The sequence below is a fragment of the Indicator indicator genome, chromosome 10, assembly GCF_027791375.1.
Source record: "Indicator indicator isolate 239-I01 chromosome 10, UM_Iind_1.1, whole genome shotgun sequence".
Lineage (NCBI taxonomy): Eukaryota > Metazoa > Chordata > Aves > Piciformes > Indicatoridae > Indicator > Indicator indicator.
In genome coordinates this window covers 18,103,676-18,123,676 of record NC_072019.1, presented here as the reverse complement: position 1 = coordinate 18,123,676, position 20,001 = coordinate 18,103,676, and the positions used below count along the sequence as shown (strand labels likewise).

The window sequence follows — 20,001 nt, the reverse complement described above, 5'->3', positions numbered from 1 at the left end:
AGGGACTGACTTGATTCCTTGGAGGCAGTAAGGATGGGAGATAGCCTAGTGATGTTGTAGCCCTTGGAAAGCTCTGCTGAAGCTCTTGTCCTGTAGGGAAAGATCTATAAAAGACAACAAGGTCATACAGCTGTCTGTCCATCCCTCTAGTTCTCACCTAACATGTAAGACAAGTGCTTTATGGTTAACCAACCTCTCCAAGCTGAGAGGACTTTCACATCACACAACCTCTTGGCTGAATTAAACACCATTAAACCCCCCACTTCCATCAACAGCGTCAGGTCCTTCTGTTACATGCTGGTCCCAGGGGTGGCTCATTGAGGGCTGAGGTTTTATAAGAACTGGGCACAGGCGTAAACTTGCACTCACTCTGTCACTCTTGTGGACTTGTCTTGGACACTTCATGGGCCTCAGCTGACCAAATACCCAGAAGGTGGGAAGATCTGCCTCGTGGCAATACCTCAGGTGCTGGAGTAAGGTGGCAGGCGTGAAGGACTTTCTGCAGCTTCATCAGGATCTTCACTGGCCTGTGATGAGTCAGTTCAGGGGAGCTGTCAGGGATGGGTTTGTGCTTTGGGCTAACTTCTGACTGGGAGGGAGGCTGCTGCCTTGTCCCCACTGTGCCTGGGCTGGGTGTACAGGGCAGGAGGAGGCCATGCCACTTTTCCTCAGGCAGAGACAGGGGGAGCAGAGGTCATCTCCATCACTGTGACAGGAAGCTACATGCCATTGAGTCCTTTCTGCAGCACATCCAGCTTCAGGAAAATAAGTGGGAGTGTTCCCTCTACTAAGGACTGGCTGGGCTGGAAGTTCATGTGGTTCTGGCCCTTCATGGTGGCTGCCGGCTCCGGCCAAAGTTTGCTGCACTGGGTGAATGCCGTCAGCAGCTGCAGGTTCAGTGGTGAGGACAGAATGGCTTGGGCAAGGCCCTTATATTGACCACATCCATTTATTTTTCTATTAAATTAGTATTGTAAGGGTCTAATGGGCTGGGGAGCTGCTGTGACAGTCTCCATGATTTTGGGGAGGGCGGGGCGGGGAAACCACTAGGAATTTTTCTGAAGTCAGTAAGGAAAGCTGAGTTCTGAGCCTGATCCCTATCAATGTCCCAAAGAAACCACCTTCATAACTGGAAAAAAATACACTTTGTGCATCTCTTCAGAGCCAGCTGTGCTGGGGTGCACTTTTGCTGCCCAGCTGTGATGGGGGACTGGTGAAATGAATCAGCAGGGAGCTTGGATCCAGAGATGTGCCTTCTTGGTGGCATGAAGGAAGCTAATGATGATAAACATCAACATTCTATCCTAAATGCCGGGATTCAATGTTTAGGGTCCCTGTGGGGTGATGCTTCTTTGATACAGGGAATGCAACAGGCTCCTGACCCTTGAGCAAGGACCTGCAATGCCTTCTGCTCTCCCCCACCCCACTGAGAAGACCGCAGGCAGGTCACAGAATCACAGGATGGTTGGAAGGGACCTCTGGTGATCATCAGGTCCAACCCCCCCCCCCCCCCAAGGCAGGTTCACCTGCAGAAGGTCACACAGGAACTGGTCCAGGTGGGTTTTGAATGGCTCCAGCAATGGGCACTCCACCACTTCTCTGGGCAGCCTCTTCCAGTGCTCCATCACCCTTAAATTAAAGGTCCTCCTCATGTTTAGATGGAATTTCTTATGTTCAAGTTTGTACCAGTTACCCCTTGTCCTGTCAGTGGGCACCACTGAAAAAAGACCGGCCCCATCCTCCTGACACCCACCCTTTAAGTTTTTATAAGCATTTATGAGAATCACCCCCTCAGTCTTCTCTTTTCCAGACTAAAAGACCCAATTCTCAGTCTTTCTTCATAAGAGAGATGTTCCAGTCCCCTCATCATCTTTGTAGCCTTTTTCTTTACCCTCTCCATCAAGTCTGTCTTTCTTGAACTGGGGTCACATCAGTCAAAATGCAATGGGTGCTAATGACACCACCAGTGGCTTTTGTGTCTGGATGCAGATGAAGCAAAGATGCCAGCCTCAGTGCTGGGGTGAGCTACACAGAACTGGCTTTGAGATGGAGCCATGGTGGCATCAAAGGAAGGGACAAGTGAGGCCATGCTTAATGCACAGCCGCTGCCTGGCTTGATGGACATGCAGGGCAATAAAAAATCTCTCTTAAAGCAGGGATGAAAAGCAGTGACCATGATGCCTCTGCTTTCAGCAAACACATTTGGGAGCTGAGATGTTTATAGCACATTGGGGCTGTTTGTGAGGTTGGAGCATTTCCAAAAGAAAAAAAAAAAAACACAACCAAACACAAAACCAAAAAAGCAGAGAAGTGGAGGGGGGGACGTACACACAAAAAAAAATAGACATATATTATTGTTTATAATCTGCTTTATTCAGCCAAACCTTTTTCCCCAGCAGCCTTACAGATTGCTGTTTAAATCCCTCGGTGCCTTTAACTACCGATACGGAAAGTGGTTAATGTGCATTCGCCCTAAGCTTGGCATCTACTCCAGGAAATCACTTTAATTGAGAAGCATTAAATGTTAAAATGATTAAAAAGATAGAAAGCCAACACACCGGTGCCCCTGAAGGGGTTTAGACACACACCCCCACCCCTAACCCTGGCATGGCTTTTCCATCTCACCTGGTACAGAGGGGTGATGGTGATGCACAGTGGTAGGAAAGCTGTGGGCATTTTAGAATGCCATGTGACAGGGATAGAAATACCCACCCCAAACCCACCCACTTCTCCAGGCCCCCCCAAAAAAATCCAGAGCACAACAACCAGTGTCACTTTTCCCATCCTTCATTCAGACAAGTCATAGAATCATATAGCATGGCCTGGGTTGGAAGGGACCTCCAAAGATCATCTAGTCCCAGGAGATCCTGACCCCAAACACTAGAAGATGCCAATGGTGGCCGCTGCCCTCCCACTGAAGAAGAAAAACCCTGAAGACAGCAGCTGCTAAAGAGCATCCCAAGTTTATTGTGACATCGCTTTCCCTCAAGGACAAGGAGGTGACCGTACGCATCTCATGCCAACACACAGGAGGCAAGGGTATAAAAGCAATGCCCCAGGCTCGAATTTGGGGTGGTGTGGGGATTGAGGGAGTCCTTTCTCCCCAAAGACATGGCAATAAATAAGGTTTTAGTCTCTGAAAAAATTTTTAGCATTTTTTTTTCTGTTGGGTTTTCTTCTTTTTTTCTTTTTTTTCATTTGTTTTATTATTATTATTTTCTTTCCCCACCCTCCCTCCCCAGGAAACAAGACTTTCACTTTCTGGAACTGTACAAAATTTACACAGCAAGGGGAGGGGGCATTTGGCCTTGTTGAAGGGGGATGGAGAGCAGCAGGCACAGCTCACCCCTTTCCGTCTTCCCACCAACCACCCACGATGCCCAGCAAGGCCAGGAGCTTGGCACAAAGCAGCACCCAAGGGGGAAGTGGGAGTTGGCGGTGAGGCACATGAGTGTGACCCGGGCAACTTCTGCAGCACCAGCACACCCCACTGGGAGGGGACAAGGACAGACAGGGACATACTGGTGATGTGCTTTCTTGTGTGGCTTTTTTTAAATTTTATTTTCATTTTTATTCTTTTTCCCCCCTTTGCTTTCAGAGTCCCTCTGGCAGCAGCCAGCTAAACAGATTGGCCACCACTTCTCCTTGAACGGCAGACTGACATCACCTCAGAGCTGGGGGCTTGGTGGGGACCCCACGGTCAAGGCATGCCTGCAGGGCAAGGGCAAAGCCAGGCACCCTGGGCAGCAAGCATGGAGCTGGATTTTATCCATTGGGCTGAATGGTTTCAGCCTGCTGAGGGAGATGGTGGCTGTCACAAGCCCAGGAATGTGGGAATGGGACTGGTGATGGGTGAGTCTGGCCAGGAGAAGACCCTATGGGGCTGGCGGGCTGTGCCAAAACCACACGGATCCTCCCTGGCTACCTGCACCCACCCTTGGGGGCCTGTCAGCCCCACAGCACGAGAGAAGGAGGGTGTCTGATACCGGCAGAGGGTCTCACACCATGGTCCCCTCTATTTGCCATTGAATGGGTGCTTCTGGCCCTGATAAAGCACCCTTTGGCCCCACTTTTTGGGGAAAAATCTTTGCAATACCCTCAGCATAAGCATTCCCCACAGCACCTGGGGTGGCTACTCTCCACATGCCAGCCCTGAGCATCCCAGCTGACATTGCCACAGCCCAGCTTGGCCCTTGGGCACCTCAGGCTGTAGGATTTTTTTCTTTTTGTAATTCCTTTTTAGTTTCTTTTTTTTTTAATTTCTTTTTGTCTTTTTGTAATTCCTTTCTTCTTTTTGTAATTCCTCCCAGCAGCACAGCCAAGGCAGAACCCGCAGCAATGCATTGTAGGCACTCCTGCATGCCTGGGAATAAATCACAGCCCTGCTGCCACCACACCACAGCTCTGCTGCCACCCAGAACAGCAGCATTGTCCCCATGCAGTGGGACAACCACCCTGGCTGGACAGGTCCCCAGCCTCACTAAAATAAACCTTTCTACAATACAGACTTTTCTTTCTGCTGAGGCTCTGGGCAGGGCCAAGCCGCATTTCAGCTCCATATGGAAAAATAACTCTTGGAAATAGCAGCAGTGCTGGGCCAGAGGAGTGCGGGGCTGGCGCGGGCACCGGAATGGATTCTGCCATCCCTGATTGTCCTTCCCTCCCTCTCTCACACCTCCCGCCGAGTCCTAGCCCTGTGCCGAGGTCCTCGCCGTGCGTCCCATGTGCCAACACCACTCTTGTGCTTACACCCAAAGGCATCTGTGCCCCTATCTCAAGCACAGCCACCCCCAGCAGTCGCCGATGCCACCCTCCTCTCTCTCCCAGCCCTCCAGGGCTGATTCCCACGGGAAATCCTGGAAAGGTCAACCGCCGGCGGGTGCCCTCGGTGCTGGGCTTGCGGGCTGGGGAGGGGAGCGAGGGGGGCCGGGGCAGGCGGGTGAGCAGCGTTTAGAAAGGGGGGTGATCCATGTCGTCCAGCCAGGAGGCTGGGCTGGTGGGAAAGTCTGGGTACCCGACGCTGCTCCCTGTGGAGATGTCGGAGGTGGGTCCCCCCCCAGCCATGGCCCGCAGCGTCTGACTCACCCCCTGCGCCCCGTGGGCCACCAGCCCCAGGCTGCCGTCCATGGCGTAGTCCAGCCCGTTGAGCAAGGGCGGGTGGGACGGCAAGGAGGAGATGGAGGACGGCGACTGTGGGAGGCCGTAGGGACTGCCGTCCCGCAAGTCCTGGTATGACTGTCCTGTCCCCTCCATAGAGAAGCCGCCGTTCAGCAACTGTCCGCCCGCCACGTCCCCCACAGTGCCATAAACCCTGTTGGTGTGGCCGAGCTCGGAGAGGAGCTGGTCTTCTGCGGAAAGAGGAAGGAGCAGGGGATCAGTACAGCTGAGACTCTCAAAGTCCCCCCACTCCACGTTGGCACCCTGCTCACCACGGAAGCTGAGCTCACTGTCGCTGACACCGCAGTCCTCAGCCGAGCTCTCCTTTTCCAGCTTGCCGCCCCCGCGGCTCCGCTTGACACTCTTGTAGAACTGTCCCCAGCGGTGCCGCCCTGCGTCCTTCTTCAGACGCTTCTCCTTGGCCCGGCGGTTCTGGAACCACACCTGGGGCAGGAAATGCAGATACTGATGGCATCACAGCACCCCACCACCTTGGCACATCTGCGTGCCAGCACCATGGTAACACCGCATCCCAGCATCTCTACATCCCTGCCACTCAGCACCCCCTCAACCCAGCATGCCAGCACCCTGGCATTCCAGCACTCCTGCAACCTAGCATGCCAACATCTATGCAACCCAGCTCCCACACACCTCTGCAAAACAGCTGCCCTGGAACCCAGCATCCAGGCACCCCTGTGTCCTGGCATACCAGCACCTGTGCAACACATGCAGCTCCTACACCCCCATGCAACACAGCACCCCTGCAACACATCAGGCTGGCACCCTGGTGTGCCTGCATCCTGTATACCTGCAATCCTGCAGCCCAGCTCCCATGCATTCATGCAACCCAGAACTCCAGCGTCCCTGCAACCCAGCTCCAGGCACCCTTGCCACCCCAATACCCCTATGGCTCTTGCACCCCAGCACCCTTGAAACATGGTATGTGAACACCTGTGCAAACCAGCTCCCATACACCCCTGCATCCTCATATTCAGGCACGCTTGCATGCTGACACACCAGCACCCCTGCAGTCTCTCAACAGCCCTACAACCCAGGTTGACAACAGCCCTGCAGCCCAGTACCCCTACAACCCAATTCCTACACATCCATGCAACCCAGGACCCCTGCAACCCTGCATGCCATCATTCCTGCATGCTAGCAGGACAGCACCCTGGCACGTCAGCACCCCTGCAACTCTATATCAGTGCACCCTTGCAACCCAGCTGCCATCCACCCCTGCACCCCAGCCCACCTGCAGCCCAGCATGTTAACGCCTGTGCAAGCCAGCTCCCATACACCCATGCAATCCAGCATCCCTTCAACCCAGCATTAGGTACACCAGCACCCCTGCAGTCTCTCACATCAATATCCTTGCAATCAAGCTTGCCAACACCCCTGCAACTCAGCACATCAGCACCTGTGCAGTCTAACTCCTACACACCCATGCAACTCAGCAGCCCTGCGACCACACATGCCAGCACTCCTGAGACCTGCCACCTCTGCAACCCAGCAGGCCAGCACCCTGGCACCCCTGCAATGCTATGTGCCAGCTTCCCCACAGCCTAGCTCTCATGTATTCATGCAACCCAGCATCTCTGCAACCCAGCTCCAAGGCATCAATGGCACCCCAATACCCCTGCCACCTCTGTATCCCCTGAAGCCTGGCACCCCTGAAGCCCATCACCTCTGCACCCTGGCACCCCTGCATCCCCCTTCACTTGGGGCAGGGCAGAGAGGGGCATCCCCTGTCCTCACCTGCACCACCCTCATGTCGAGCCCCGTCTCGGAGGAGAGCTGCTCCCGCACATGTCGGGCAGGCTTGGGGGAGTTTTTGTAGGCATTCTTCAATGTCTCCAGCTGCTTGGCTGTGATGGTGGTCCGGGGACGCTTAGCACCTGCCTCGGAGTCATCTGCAAGCAAAGGAGCCAGGACCAGCCCCAAACACAGCGGCATGAGCAACCTTGAACCAACAGCCCATAACACTGGGGAAAAACTCCTCAAAACCCTTCACATAGGCACAATGCCAACAATGTGACCCATGGCCACCTCTTGGTGTGATGTCCCACCTGGTAGCCCTTTCAAGGTGCCTACCATTCTGCTTGGCAGTCTCATAGTCCTCCTTGCAGACCAGCCGCCCGTCCTCCATCAGGTAGAACTCATCACCAGTGGCCAGCTGCCGGCTGCAGATGATACAGGCAAAGCAGTGGAGGTGATAGACGAAGTCCTGGGCTTTGCGGACCACCTGGGTGGGGGGGATGCCCTGCTGGCATGCTGTGCATTTGGTCCCAAAACGCCTGCAAGGAGAAGTGGTCGACCCTGAGCCCTCTGGCCAGGTGGACTTCGCTGGAGATGGCACAGGGACCAGGAGATAGGGCAGAGTTTAAACCAGCAATCAACCTAATTATGCATGACACTTCACACGAAGGGGGTTTATCTTCTTCAGAGTGAAAGACCAGCCTAATGGAGCTGAGGAAGGTTTGATTTTAATGGTTCTTTTAACTAATGCTTATAGGCTGCCTGATTTTCCCCTGCAAGGACAGTACATATTTCATCCACATTAATACCAAATAAATTAATTGCACCGCCCTGCTTGCGTGATGAATCCCAGATTAATGCAGAATGATGGGGCTCTTACACCCTAATGACAGCCTGATGGGGGCCTCGGATGGGCCAGCCTGGGGGAGGCATGGGCCCAAGCAAGCCCACAGCACAGCTGCAGGGAGTGTGCAGGAAGTGCTCAAGAAGCATGCAAGAAGTGTGGCAGCAGCAAGCAATGAGCAAGAGCATGTCAGAAGTACGCAAGAAGCATGCAAGAAGTGTGGAAGAAGCATGCAAGGACCATGTAAGAATGCAATAAGAAGTGTTCCAAGAAGAGTGGAAGCAGCATACAATGAGTGTGCAAGAACAGGGTAAGAAGCATGGAAGGAGCATGCAAGAATGGTGCAAGAAGTATTCAAGAAGTGTGGGAGCAGCATGTAATGAGTGCACAAGAATGGGGCAAGAATGAAAGAAGAATGCAAGAATGGTATGAGGAGCATGCCCAAAGTGTGCAAAGAACATGCGAGGTGTGTACAAGCAGCATGAAGGAATTGTGGAAGAAGCATGCAAGGACCATGTAAGAATGGTGGAGAAAATGTAGAAGGAGCATACAAGGATGGAAGAAGTATTCAAAAAGTGTGGGAGCAGCATGCAATGAGCATGCAAGAAGTGTGAAAGAAGAATGCAAAGGCCATGCAAGAAGCATGGAAGAATCACGCAAGAATGGGACAAGAAGTATTCAAGAACTGTGGAAGCAGTATGCAATGATCATGCACGAATGGGAGAAGAACCGTGGGAGGAGCATGCAAAAAGTGTGAGTAGCATTAAAGAAACATAGAAGCAGCATGCCAGGACCATGTAAAAATCATGCAAGAAGTGTGGAAGGTGCATGTAAGGAACATGCAAGAATGGTGCAAGTGTGGAAGAAGCAGACAAGGAGCATGCAAGGAGTGTGCCTCTTGCCCATCAGCCTCCATGGATCACAGGCACTCTGTTGCAGAAAGCCTGAGATGTCCTTCACTCCAGGTGCCCCCATAAGCTGGCTGCAGCCATATGGGTGCAGCCCAGGCTGTGGCAGGGTACTGTTGCCCTGTGCAGATGTGAAGGATAACAACTGGATCACACCTGGGTCATATCTGGTGTAAAATGAGCTAAGAGCACCAGGGTGACATGTGCCATGAGGTGGTGGCAGCACAGAAGAAAATCAAGAATACATGGACATCTCACTGGTGTGAGGTTTCAGGCTGACATGAGGCAGACTCCCACCAGCACTACAAGGGTGCTGATAGCTCTGCCCTGCTCCTCCCAGCACCCCTGAACACCCTATCAGAGGGGTACCAGGAATCCATCCTGGCGTTCCACAGCAGCCCCAAGGTAACAAAGCTACCAGAATAAACCTGTCCCCTATGCCTTCAGCAGACCCACCTGCTTCCAAGGAGCAGCCCAGGAAAACCCTGAGCCCTTTGCTGCCCAGCACCAAGGCTGGAGGAGACATTCAGGGATGTCCAAGGGGTAAAGCCACTCCTGGCACCTTTAATATGCTGAACATTCTCCAACCACGCAAAATGACCCTGTGAATACCACAGTTGCCCATGTCCTCATGCCATCTGGAAAGCCAGGGTGTGGGCACCAAAGCTGGGTCCCCAAGACTGTCCCTGAGTCACACAGGTGTCACCCAGGGACAGGTGACAAGCAGTGGGCATGACTGACATCGTCACAATGTTGGCAGCTGCTCAAAGTGGTGTAGGAAGCAGTAGGTGTGGAGGGAAAACAGGTTTTGCCTCATTTCCTGGGCTTGTAACCTAAAGGGAGACTCCTGGCCATCTTCTGAGGAGACCTTAGCTCCCCTAGAGTCAGTTGGGGGGGAGGGATGGAGGCAGGCAGAGGTGGAAGGGAAGCAGGGAAGAGGTGAAGGGAGGGAGGAAGAGATGAAGAGGAGTGATAGAGCAAGGGAGAGAGGGAGAGAGAAGGAGGGAGAGGGGAAGAGAGAGGGAAAAAGGGAGAGAGAGGGGAAGGGATGAAGGGAAGGAGGGAGGGATAGGACAGATCAACAATGCTTCTCTGGGACCAAGGCTGAGCTGGTGCACACTTTCCAACCTTTATCATCCCTCTGACCATCAGCCTCTCCCAGAACACTATTAAATCCATTCCAGCACATGCTCTCCAGAATTTCCAGGTGTTTCTGCACCACCTGGGGATGGACAGATCCAGGACAGATCTGACTGTCCCTGGGGACCAAGAACTGTGATTTGAGGGAAGAAAAAAACACTGAGTATATTAAAAAAAAAAAAAAAAAAAAAAGTGGTCTTTTCAGAAGCAGCTTCTGCATTTCAACCCTGCCTCTGAAGCTAGCCTGAAATCCTCACGTCCTCGGCAGGTTACCTACCCCAAAATCAATGAGCAGTTGAAAGAAAGGTGAGGTGAGCGCCGAGATGCTATTGATTGGCACCAAATAATCCAGGCAGGACCTCATCTAAGAAAGTCGCTGATCTTTCAACTCTAATTAACATTGATTACCTACACCTTTTGGGTGACCATTTAAATGACTTGGAGATTAATAGGCTGGAAAATACCAGAAGTGAAGTGTTATTACCCAGGCTCTGGTGGCTGCTTTGACCGTTGCACGCTCCCCAGCTCAGAAGGAGAAATTCGAGCTACAGCTTTGACCCTGATGGCTGGTGGAGGGGGGAACATGTAGTTGGTCTGAGAGCCTGGGGATGGACAGCCAGGGAAAGTCCTGCCTGGGTGATTAGCACAGGGTGTAATCATCGTGGGTGGGTTTAGCTGGCTGGCTGGCAGCAGAGGGATGATGGACAGAGCTGGCACAGACAGGGATGAGGAGAATATGATGTGAGGAGGTGGCCTTGGTCCCCAAGGTGCAACAAATGCTTTTGATCCCAGCCCCATCACCTGCACCCAGGTAGCAAAATGCATCCACTAGCCAGGATCTGTCCCTCTGCCTCACAGGAGGTGCAAAGCAGCACCCCGCTGCTTCACGGTGATCCCCTGACTGGCCTTGGTGCAACACACGCTGCCATCCCTTGAGAAAGCTCCCACATTCCACCAGCAGCCAAGGAGCAGAGCATCCCCACTGAAAAGTCTGGGTTTAACGGGAAAAAGGGATGTCCTGTCCCTTGGGAGCAGGGGAATGCCGAGGCTGGGGCATAGCACCGCTCAGAGGCAGCTGTCAGTGAAATCAAACGAGGATTTGATTTTTTTGCAGGAGCAAAAAAATAAGGATTTTAAAAAAGAAGGGAGGGGGGACGACGAGGGGACGGGGGGACGAGTAACGAGAGAGAGAGAACAGTCCCGGTGAGGTGAGCGAGGGGCTCACTGCGCTGCCTTACGCGGGTTTCTCCTGCCCTCTAGCTCCAAGCAGAGCCGAGGCTGCTGCTGAACCATTGCAGCTCCCCATCCCATCCCATTGGAGTTGGAACTCAGCACTGGGCAGGGACAGGAGCGTCAAGGAGATTTGGGGCTTGCAGGAGGTTCAGTCCCAACAACCAGCATCCACCCAGCGGCAGCTGGAAACAGCCATCACTGCCCTCATTTCTTTCATATCCACAATCAAAACACGCCAAAACAAACCAAACAAAGCGAAACAAAACAAAAAAAGGAAGATGAAGAATTTGGAGAAAATGTGCTTAAAAATAGGTTGTGTGTTGGCTTCGTGGGTGGGGAGACATTGCTTTTGGGGGGTGTGCCCCTAGGGGGTACTCACTTGAAGAAATCTTCCTTGCAGTAGACGCTGCCGGCCCGGGAGAAGCAGCGGTCGGCCAGCTGCATCTGGCAGTCGGCACACTTGAGGCAGGAGCTGTGCCAGTGCCGGTCCAGGACCTTGAGGATGAACTTGTCCAGGATGTGCTGGTTGCAGCCAGCACACTGGGGAATCTCTGGGCGAGGGGGAGAGAGAAGAGCAGCGTCAGCCACCAGTAGTCCCCGTGATGCCTCCAGCCAGCCAGCGCACCTGGCAAAGCCCCGCATTGGTTTTGCAAGGTGATGGGCTGTCACCCCTTGCTTTGCCACTGTCCCAGCGCATTTTCCTTTGCCGACCTTCCCCAAAAACCCTCTAGGGCGACAAAATTCATGGCCCCACCACATACATACACACACAATGCCTTTTCCCCCCTCTTCACCTTATTTTTCAGGCTGTGCTCCCTGCCAACCTCCTTCACTCCCTCAAGGATGGCATCCTGAAGCCCCCAGGCAGGGACGCCGTTTGTTGCTGCACCCATCTTCCAAGAGCCAGGCTGCTGAACTGACATGGTACTTCACCCATGGGGTCCTGACAGTGACCCAGGGGAGCAGGACACCCAACACTTCCACCCCATCCACAGGAGCTTTTCCAGCATGGGTAAACGTGTCTTCCTCTTTGCTGCCACTGCATCCTGGGGACTACTAGCCACCCATGCTGGTCATGCTGGCCCCACCAGCAGCTGCCCAGTGCCCATCTCCTTGTAGTGCCAGGACACCAGGTGCAACAACCATTTAGATGCCACTTTTGCCATGATGGCAGCAGCAGGTTTCCACCAGCTTTCGCCCATCCAGCTGGGATATTACAGAAAGAAATGTAAAATAGCAGCTGAAGCAAGACCAAACTGGAACACAGCAGCAGTAGCAGGGATAGCAGGTCCAGTCCTCCCCACAGCACCCACGCCATGGGAGGATAGTTGGAGAAGAAGCCTGGTCACCCAGGCTCCTGTACAGTGTCTGCCTATAGATGGGACATCTACAGATCTGAGGAGTTGGGTATGTCTGTCTCTCTGCCCAGAATTCAGAAGAAACAGGAGATGCTGCAGAAGTCTGCATGGACTGGATAGCTGGGTATGTCTGTCTCTCTGCTCAGGATTCAGAAGAAATGAGAGGTGCTGCCGAGATCTGCACGAGAAGATGATTGCCCGGTAAAACGCAGGCATGTGGCACTGACGGGCACGCGTGAGGGAAGACGGATTTTAGGGGAGAAAAACACAGCCCCCCCATGTCTGGAGCTGGAGCCTAGGAGCAGGCGATCAGATGCTCACGCGTAAGGGCTGCTGCACTCTCCTGTGGCTGACGGCAAATACCGGCGCGGGGGGGTGTGCGCGGGGTGATTATTGGGGGTTTCAGGCTGCTGCAAGTGCTGGGGAGGCTTGATGAGATGGGAGCTGCTGTGCCCAGCTGGAGTGGCCGGCGTGGGGGTCCTGCACTGAGCCGCGGAGCAACGAGCCCCGCGTCTGTCTGCTCCACTCAGGCAAGGAGCAAAGGACAGCAGCAGCCGGTGCTCGGTGCTAATGGGAGGGTGGAAAGGTAAAAACAGAAGGAAAATGGGAAAAAGAAGGGGGGAGAGGAGGAATGAGGAAGGGGAGGTATGAAAAAAAGGAGGAGGATTTTTAAATAATTAAAAAAGAGAAGGGGGGGGAAATTAAAAAAAAAAAGAAAAAAGGGTGGAGGGAAAGAGGGGGGGACGAAAAAGAAAAAACTAAAGAAGTGAAAGAGAAAGAGGAGGAAAGGAGAGAGGAGGAAAAAAGAGAGAGAGGAGGAAAGAAAAGTGAGGAGGAAAGAAGAGAGAGAGTAGGGAAAGTAAGAGAAAATAAGAGAAAGTTAAAAGGAGAAAGAAAAGGGGGGAAGAAAAAGGCAGGAGGAAAGAGGAAAAAGAAAGCAAAAAGGGGGGGAGAAAAAAGGAGTGGGTAAAGAAAAAAGAGACAGGGAAAAGGGAGGAAAGAGGAAAAGGAGGGAGAATGGGGAAAAGGGGAAGGGAAAAAGGAAAAGGGAAGAAAAAAGGGAAAAGGGGAGGAAAAAGGGAAAAGGGGAGGAAAAAGGGAAAAGGGGAGGAAAAAGGGGGGAAGAAAAAATAGGAAAAGAAAAAAGAGGGGGAGGGAAGAAAAAAAAGAAAAGATACAAAAGAAAAAAGGAAAAGGAAAAAAGACGCAAAGCAAAAAAAAAAGTGGGGAAAAAAAGGAAAAGCAAAATAAAAGGAAAAGGAAAAAAAGAGAAGATGGGGAAAAGAGGAGAAGGGAAAAAGAGGAGAAGAAAAAAGATGAGAAGAAAAAAGAGAAAGAAAAAAGAGAAAGAAAAAAAGGAAAGAAAAAAAGAAAAAAGGAAAATAAAAGGAAAAGGAAAAAAGGAGGAAAAGGAAAAAAGGAGGAAAAGAAAAAAAGGAGGAAAAGAAAAAAAAGGAGGAAAAGGAAAAAAAGAAGGAAAATAAAAAAGGAAAAGAAAAAAAGAAGGAAAAGAAAAAAAAAAGAAGGAAAAGAAAAAAAGAAGGAAAAGTAAAAAAGAAGGAAAAGTAAAAAAAGAAGGAAAAGTAAAAAAGAAGGAAAAGTAAAAAAGAAGGAAAAGTAAAAAAAGAAGGAAAAGTTAAAGAGAAGGAAAAGTAAAAAAGAAGGAAAAGTAAAAAAAGAAGGAAAAGTAAAAAAGAAGGAAAAGGAAAAAAGAAGGAAAAGGAAAAAAGAAGGAAAAGGAAAAAAGAAGGAAAAAGAGGGAAAGGGGGGAAGAGGGAAAAGGTAAAAAGAAGGAAAAGGGGGAAAGAGGGAAAAGAGGGAAAGGGGGAAAAGAGGAAAAGGGGGAAGGCAAAAGAAAAAAGAGGCAAAAGAAAAAAGGGAAAACTTTAAAGAGAGGACAATTTTGAAAAAGAGGAAAAAGAAAAATGAAAAGGAAGAAGAGGAAAAGAAAAAAGAGGAAAAGGAAAAAGGGGCAAAGAAAAAAGAGGAAAAGAAAAAAAGGAAAAGCAAAAAGGGGAAAAGGAAAAAAAGGAAAAGAAACAAGAAGAAACTGAAAAAGGAAATGCAAAAAGAGGAAACGGAAAAATAAAGGGAAAGCAAAAAGGAAAAGCAAAAAGGAAAAGCAAAACGTGGAAAATAAAATAAAAGAGGAGGGGGAAAGGAAAGGGGAAAATAGAGGAAAAATAAAGAGGAAAATAAAAATATGAATATTTTTTAAAAAGGAAAACAGGACAGAGAAGAGGGGAAAGGAATTTGGGAAAAGGAAAGAAAAGAGGGGGAAAAGAATGAAAGGGGGGAAGGAGAAAAAGGGTGGAAAAGAAAAAAAATAATTAAAGAGGAGGAAAGAGGGGGGAAAAAGAGAGGGGGTAGAGGGAAAGAGCACAGGAGAAAATGGAATTGATACAGCCTGAAACAAGAGGATTTAAGATACTTGTGGTCACCGAGACTCGTCCGAACGAAGGCAGCTTCTGTCACTATCCCCAAGATTAACCAGCGACAACCTCAGCGCCCTTCAGTCCCTATTTACCGCTGGCATTCCAGCCTGCGTCGCATTAACAACGGTAGAATAAATTCTAAATATAAAAATACCAATTATCCACATCTTCCCGGGGTCCCTGTGCCTCTCCCTGTTCTGCAACCCCCCGGGTGCTTTTTGCCCCCTCCCCAGCATGGGGCAGGTGGGCACCAGGCACATTTTTCCCTGATTTGTTTGTTAAAACTGTTTTGGGAGCAAGGCAAAAGCTGGTGGCATGCAGCTCGGCACCAGCAGGTACTTCTGTGATGCTGCAGCGTAAAACCCGTCCTTATTTACTTCATAAACACGTGTGCTCGTCTATAAAAGATGTTTTATATACAAATAGTTGTTTATATAAACATTATATCTATACATACACGCCAACAAAAACAGCTTTTTCCTTCCTAAATCAGCCACACAGCTTAATTTCACCAAGCCATCCACAGCAGCAGGCAATATAATATCTTCGCCATATTTCCAGACGGATTTTTTTTTAATTTTATTTTATTTTTTAACAAAAGACCTATTTTTGGCTCAAATCTGTTTGTGGATATATGGCACCAGCTCTGTGTGTGAGAACACACAGACATGCAGGATTCCCATCGACCTGGCTGCCTTCCCCTCTACTAAACAACAACAAAAAAAAAGAGTAATAATAACAACAATAACAATAATATAATCTAATAATAAAAGGGGGAGCTGCCGGGGTACCAGGAGGTATCTCAGTGAAGCCACTGTTTTGCTCGTTGCAAGCAAAGAGAAAATAATTCAATCCCTTTGCTCTGCTTTGTGCTTTGCAACCGGGACCAGCTCTTCACTGCCTCCCTGCCCTTATTTCTCTTCTAACTAAATTATATGATAGAAATTTAACAATCTTAACGGCGTAAACCCCTCCCTTGGTGCCTTTGCAAACCACCACCACCCCCCGCCAGCGTCCCAGGGCTGGCTCTATGAGCTGGGTGCTCTGATAGATGCTCCATCAGGGAGACCGAGGTGGGGGTACACACAGACGTCTAGTTCCCTCCTCCCCCATCCCGAGGACCACCTCAGGGATGCATCAGCCTCAATTCAAACCGCTCCCCGGGGCAGTGGTGGTGTAAGACGGGGGATCATCCCCCCAACCGCAGCCCCGGGGTGATGTGCCCGGAAGAGGGACAGTACCCTTTGCATCCCTGCGTCCCGCCGGGCAGGATTTGGCCGTTTTCCAGGAAAAGCCGTGGCCAGCTCTTCAGTTCTGCCCCCTCCACCCTCACCCCCACTCTCAGGAACAGCCAGACCCTCTCACGCCCCGGGGCACCGGAGCGATGCCCCGACACAGTGTGCGGAGGTCTGGGCACCCGCCGCCGCTACCGTGATTTATTAGCAGCGGGTCCATCTTTCCACCTCTCCCTCTCTCTCTCCCCGACGGAAAATAAAAGAAATAACGATGGAAACGAAACAAACTCGCAGGTGGCCTCAGAAATCCCTCAGACCCCCAAAATCTCCGAGGCTGAGGCGAAGGCAAGGGGTCAAGGTTTGGGGAGGATATGCATCCCCAGCCCAGCCCCGGCCGGATCTGGACCATTCCAGGCTCCGAGCTGCCAACTCACCACCACCATGTCATTTGGTTTGGGGTTTTGTCTTTTAAGGAGAAGAGATTGTTACCCGCGGAGAGGAAGGTGCAGCAGAATGGGTGCCTCGGCAATGCAGGTGGGAAACGGGAGCACAAAGGCGTTTTTTTCCCCGGTCCCCACCACCCTCCACAACAAACATCCACCGCAAGGGAAACACCAGGTCGGGGACTTTAAATCGACTTTCTGCGGGGAGGAAACCTCATTCCTTCACATGCAACAAGAACAACAACAAAAACAAACAAACCCCAAACCAACCAACCAAACAAACAAAAAAAACCCTCCGATTCATTTCTCTGCAGCGTGCAAACGCCTTTTCCAGCGGCGATTAATCAAATCCCCCCCCCGCTTCACCCGCTTGGCCAGAGGCTGGCGGCACCTGGGCACCATTCCCGCAGGCTTTGGCAGAAGTTTTTTCTTCGGTGAGGTTTGCAAAACAATATCCATCAATAATATTCGGGGGTATCTTGTTTAACCATCCCGTCTGCGAGGCTAGCTTTGTCGGGGCAAGGGTGGGGGTGGAAGCGTTGGGGGGAAAGGCTCGGCTTCCCAAAATCTTGATGCTGTGTGACATAGTCCCTGCTCAAATAAGGAGGCTGGTTAAACCGAAAGGAAAATCTGTGATTTAACAGCGATTAGAATGAAAATGTCACGGATTTCTCAGCCCATATAATACTGGGGTGCTTCTAGAGCTGGGGCTGACCCTGGTGCAAGCAGAGGGGCCAAATTCATCCCTCGTCCCTGAATTCCATTCCTGGTTCCTTGACTAGAAATGATGCCCTTTGGCCGGACTGAGCCCTGCACGTGTGTTAACTGGGGCAGGATCAGGCCCCAGACTGGTGACACCGGTCCGGGGCTGTCAGTGGCTGAGGGGTATTGCAGAGCGATGGGAAATTTTTATGTCCGCCAATCCTCACTTAAATTTGGTTCTGTCAATAATTTTTGCCCGTAAATAAATTATAATAATCATATCTCGTTGGATTGTTTCCTGACAATTTCGGATACATGTGAGTTAGGACCGAAATGGCAATGTCACAGGCAGGAGATCTCGGTGGCACCAAACCGGGGAGCTTTGCTGGGGCGATTCCTGCGCCGGAGTCGTTTGAGACACCTAATTTTGCCTTCGAGGCCATAAAATAGACCCTGTGGCAGGGGGCTGGGCAGGATTTGGCCATGGGACGGACCATCGCCACCCCCACACGCTCCTGCCGGGATTATTCTGCTGCAGTAAAATATGGTTAAACGTGACCGCTCGCCCTCCTCCCCCATCCCAGGGGCCGGGCAAGGAGGAATAACGGGTACAGCCCCCCCGAAGCAGGATGGGGACTGGCCGGGCAGCAGTGGGCAGGGGCACCGGAATCACTCGCCACGAAGACACACAAGGAAAACGAATGACAGACACTCGGGAGCGGAGGGGGGGAAACGGGGGTCGATACAGGGCACGGAATGGCATGGGGGCTCCGGCGATGGGCAGCGACGAGCAGGGAGGGAGGCAAATCTCGGCCTGGAGCAGGCAGGCGGTCGGGGTGTGCACACCCTTCTGCTCCTGTGGGTCCCCCGAAATGCGGCCGGGTCACAGCCCTCATGGCTGACTGCCCTGGTCGGCCTCTCCCGGGCCTCGGGCCCGTCTCACCCCGCAACTTTCCGGGTGCCCCTCGTGGGAGGTTGAATGGGGCAGAGCATCACTTGGCTTTCTCCCCTCCTCTAGACCTGCAAGGAAGCCCTGATTCTCGAGAACCGTTTGCACTCGGAAAAAAAATTATTATATTATTACTATTACTATTAATGTACCCACGCAGTTCCAGCACCTGCCCTGAGAAACCCCGGGGCTGGGTCGGGGGCTATCTGGGACACAGTTGCCCCCCGCATCGGTTCCATGCATCCATAAACTCACAAGCATAGGGCTCGGCCCTATACAAACGGGGAGGCTGCCGGCTCCTTTGGCTCACAGCCGGTTACCGCCGTGTGCGTCCCACTGGAACATGCTCCTGACCCTATACGTGTGGGGTCCTTACACCCAAGTGTACACACACATCCACGCGTACGTGGTGCACAGACTCCCCTAGACGACACCACCACCCCCGCCTCGGCACGCATAGGCATGTTGCTTTGACACAGACATGCTACCTGTAGCTACGGAGCATATATGTGCGCCTATAGATGTATAGGTGATTTTTTGATAGATGCAGACACGGCGGCATCGCTCCACGCACCGAGCCGGGTTTGCCGTCCCGGTAACAAACCCGCGAGCCCGTGGGTCCCTTCTCACTGCTGCCGTTCACCTGCGAGGCGCTGCCTGTCGCGATAAACGGCGTAAGAGGAGGGTCGCGCGCTGCGGGCCGGGGGTGCGGGCGGGCAGCTGGCTAGTTCCCCCACACATGAACACCTGCACACTCATGAACGCTTGCACACGCAGAATCGGAGCCGCGGCTGTACCGACCTCCCCGTCGGGGCCGGACCGCATCGCTCCGCACGGCTCCCGCTACTACCGCTTCCCGCCCGCCCGCTCGCCCACCCCGGGGCATCGCTTTCCCTAATTTTGACGCTACTAAAAATGGGGAAAAATTAAAAGGGAGAAAAAAACATCCAGATGCCCGGGCGGGAGTGGCAGGCACCTGTCCAGCCCGCAGGGCGCTGCCCCTACAGCCCCTGCCCGCCCTGCCCCGCCGGCCTGGGGCCGCCTTTGCAGCAGCGAAGCGAAGGAAGGAGAAGAGAAAAAGCGTCCTTACGTTGCACCGGCACACCGAGGATCTCGGGAAGCCCCTTGACAGCCCCTTCAGCAGCGAGCGCGGAGCTTTGCATCATTTTATTGGCCCCGGGGCGGGGTGGGGGAGCGGCGGAGGGGACAGAAGAGGGGGTAGGGTATAGATTGCAGCCCGGGCCGGCGGAGCCCCGCGGCGGGAGGCAGCGCCGGGTCCCGCGGGCGGTGCCGGTGCCGGTGCCGGCCCGGGCGCGCCGCCGCAGCTGTACCCGCCAGCGCCGCCCGCCTCCCATTCATTCACCCTGCGGGGAACGCGCCTGACGTCAACGCCCGCAGGGGGGCGGGGGCGGGACGGGATGTTTCTGACCAATCGCTGCCCGCTCCGCGCCGCCGGGGCGGGGCTTGATAGAGCGGGGGGCGTGGTTTACTGTGCAGGGGCGGGACCTGTGGGGAAGGGGCGGAGCTAGGGGCACCCCTCGGCCGCCGGGCGCAGCAGGGCGAAGCTCGACCTCGAGCAAGTGTCGCAACACACTGCTGTCACGACCAAGAGCGCTGTCCAGTGCCAAGCAGCCCAGTCCAAGGGTGCCGGGGCTCAGGGACGTTGTCCTGCACAGCTAGGAGGTGGTGGCGGGTCTCCTCTTTGGGCATAGAGCTGTCCTGTCCCTCCTGCTGCTGGAAGTGAGGGCTCGAGGGCTCAGCCAGGCGGACACTTTCCTTGGCTCTGAAAGACACCGGCACACCACCATCCCCTTTGCCACCATGCCAACACGAGTCATTTCC

General features: G+C 52.6%; 1 protein-coding gene across 1 annotated transcript; it reads right to left on the bottom strand.

Moving 5' to 3' along the window:
* Nucleotides 1-4,950: 4,950 nt before the first annotated feature.
* LHX4 (LIM homeobox 4) lies at nucleotides 4,951-19,518 on the bottom strand. Its single transcript, XM_054384337.1, has 6 exons — nucleotides 19,250-19,518; nucleotides 11,417-11,588; nucleotides 7,249-7,451; nucleotides 6,913-7,067; nucleotides 5,430-5,601; nucleotides 4,951-5,348 (listed from the first exon to the last, which is right to left on the bottom strand). The coding sequence occupies exons 1-6, from the start codon at nucleotides 19,512-19,514 to the stop codon at nucleotides 4,951-4,953; spliced, it is 1,365 nt and encodes a 454-aa protein (XP_054240312.1). The 5' UTR covers nucleotides 19,515-19,518.
* Nucleotides 19,519-20,001: the final 483 nt, after the last annotated feature.

Bases quoted from the DNA above. Each gene is read 5' to 3' on its own strand.
- LHX4 (XM_054384337.1), bottom strand. From the start codon at position 19,514: ATGGGAGGCGGGCGGCGCTGGCGGGTACAGCTGCGGCGGCGCGCCCGG. The intron at 11,589-19,249 runs GTAAGGACGCTT...CCCCTCGCCCAG, and splicing joins CCTCGGTGTGCCGGTGCAAC to AGATTCCCCAGTGTGCTGGC. The intron at 7,068-7,248 runs GTAGGCACCTTG...CTTTGCTTGCAG, and splicing joins TGAGACTGCCAAGCAGAATG to ATGACTCCGAGGCAGGTGCT.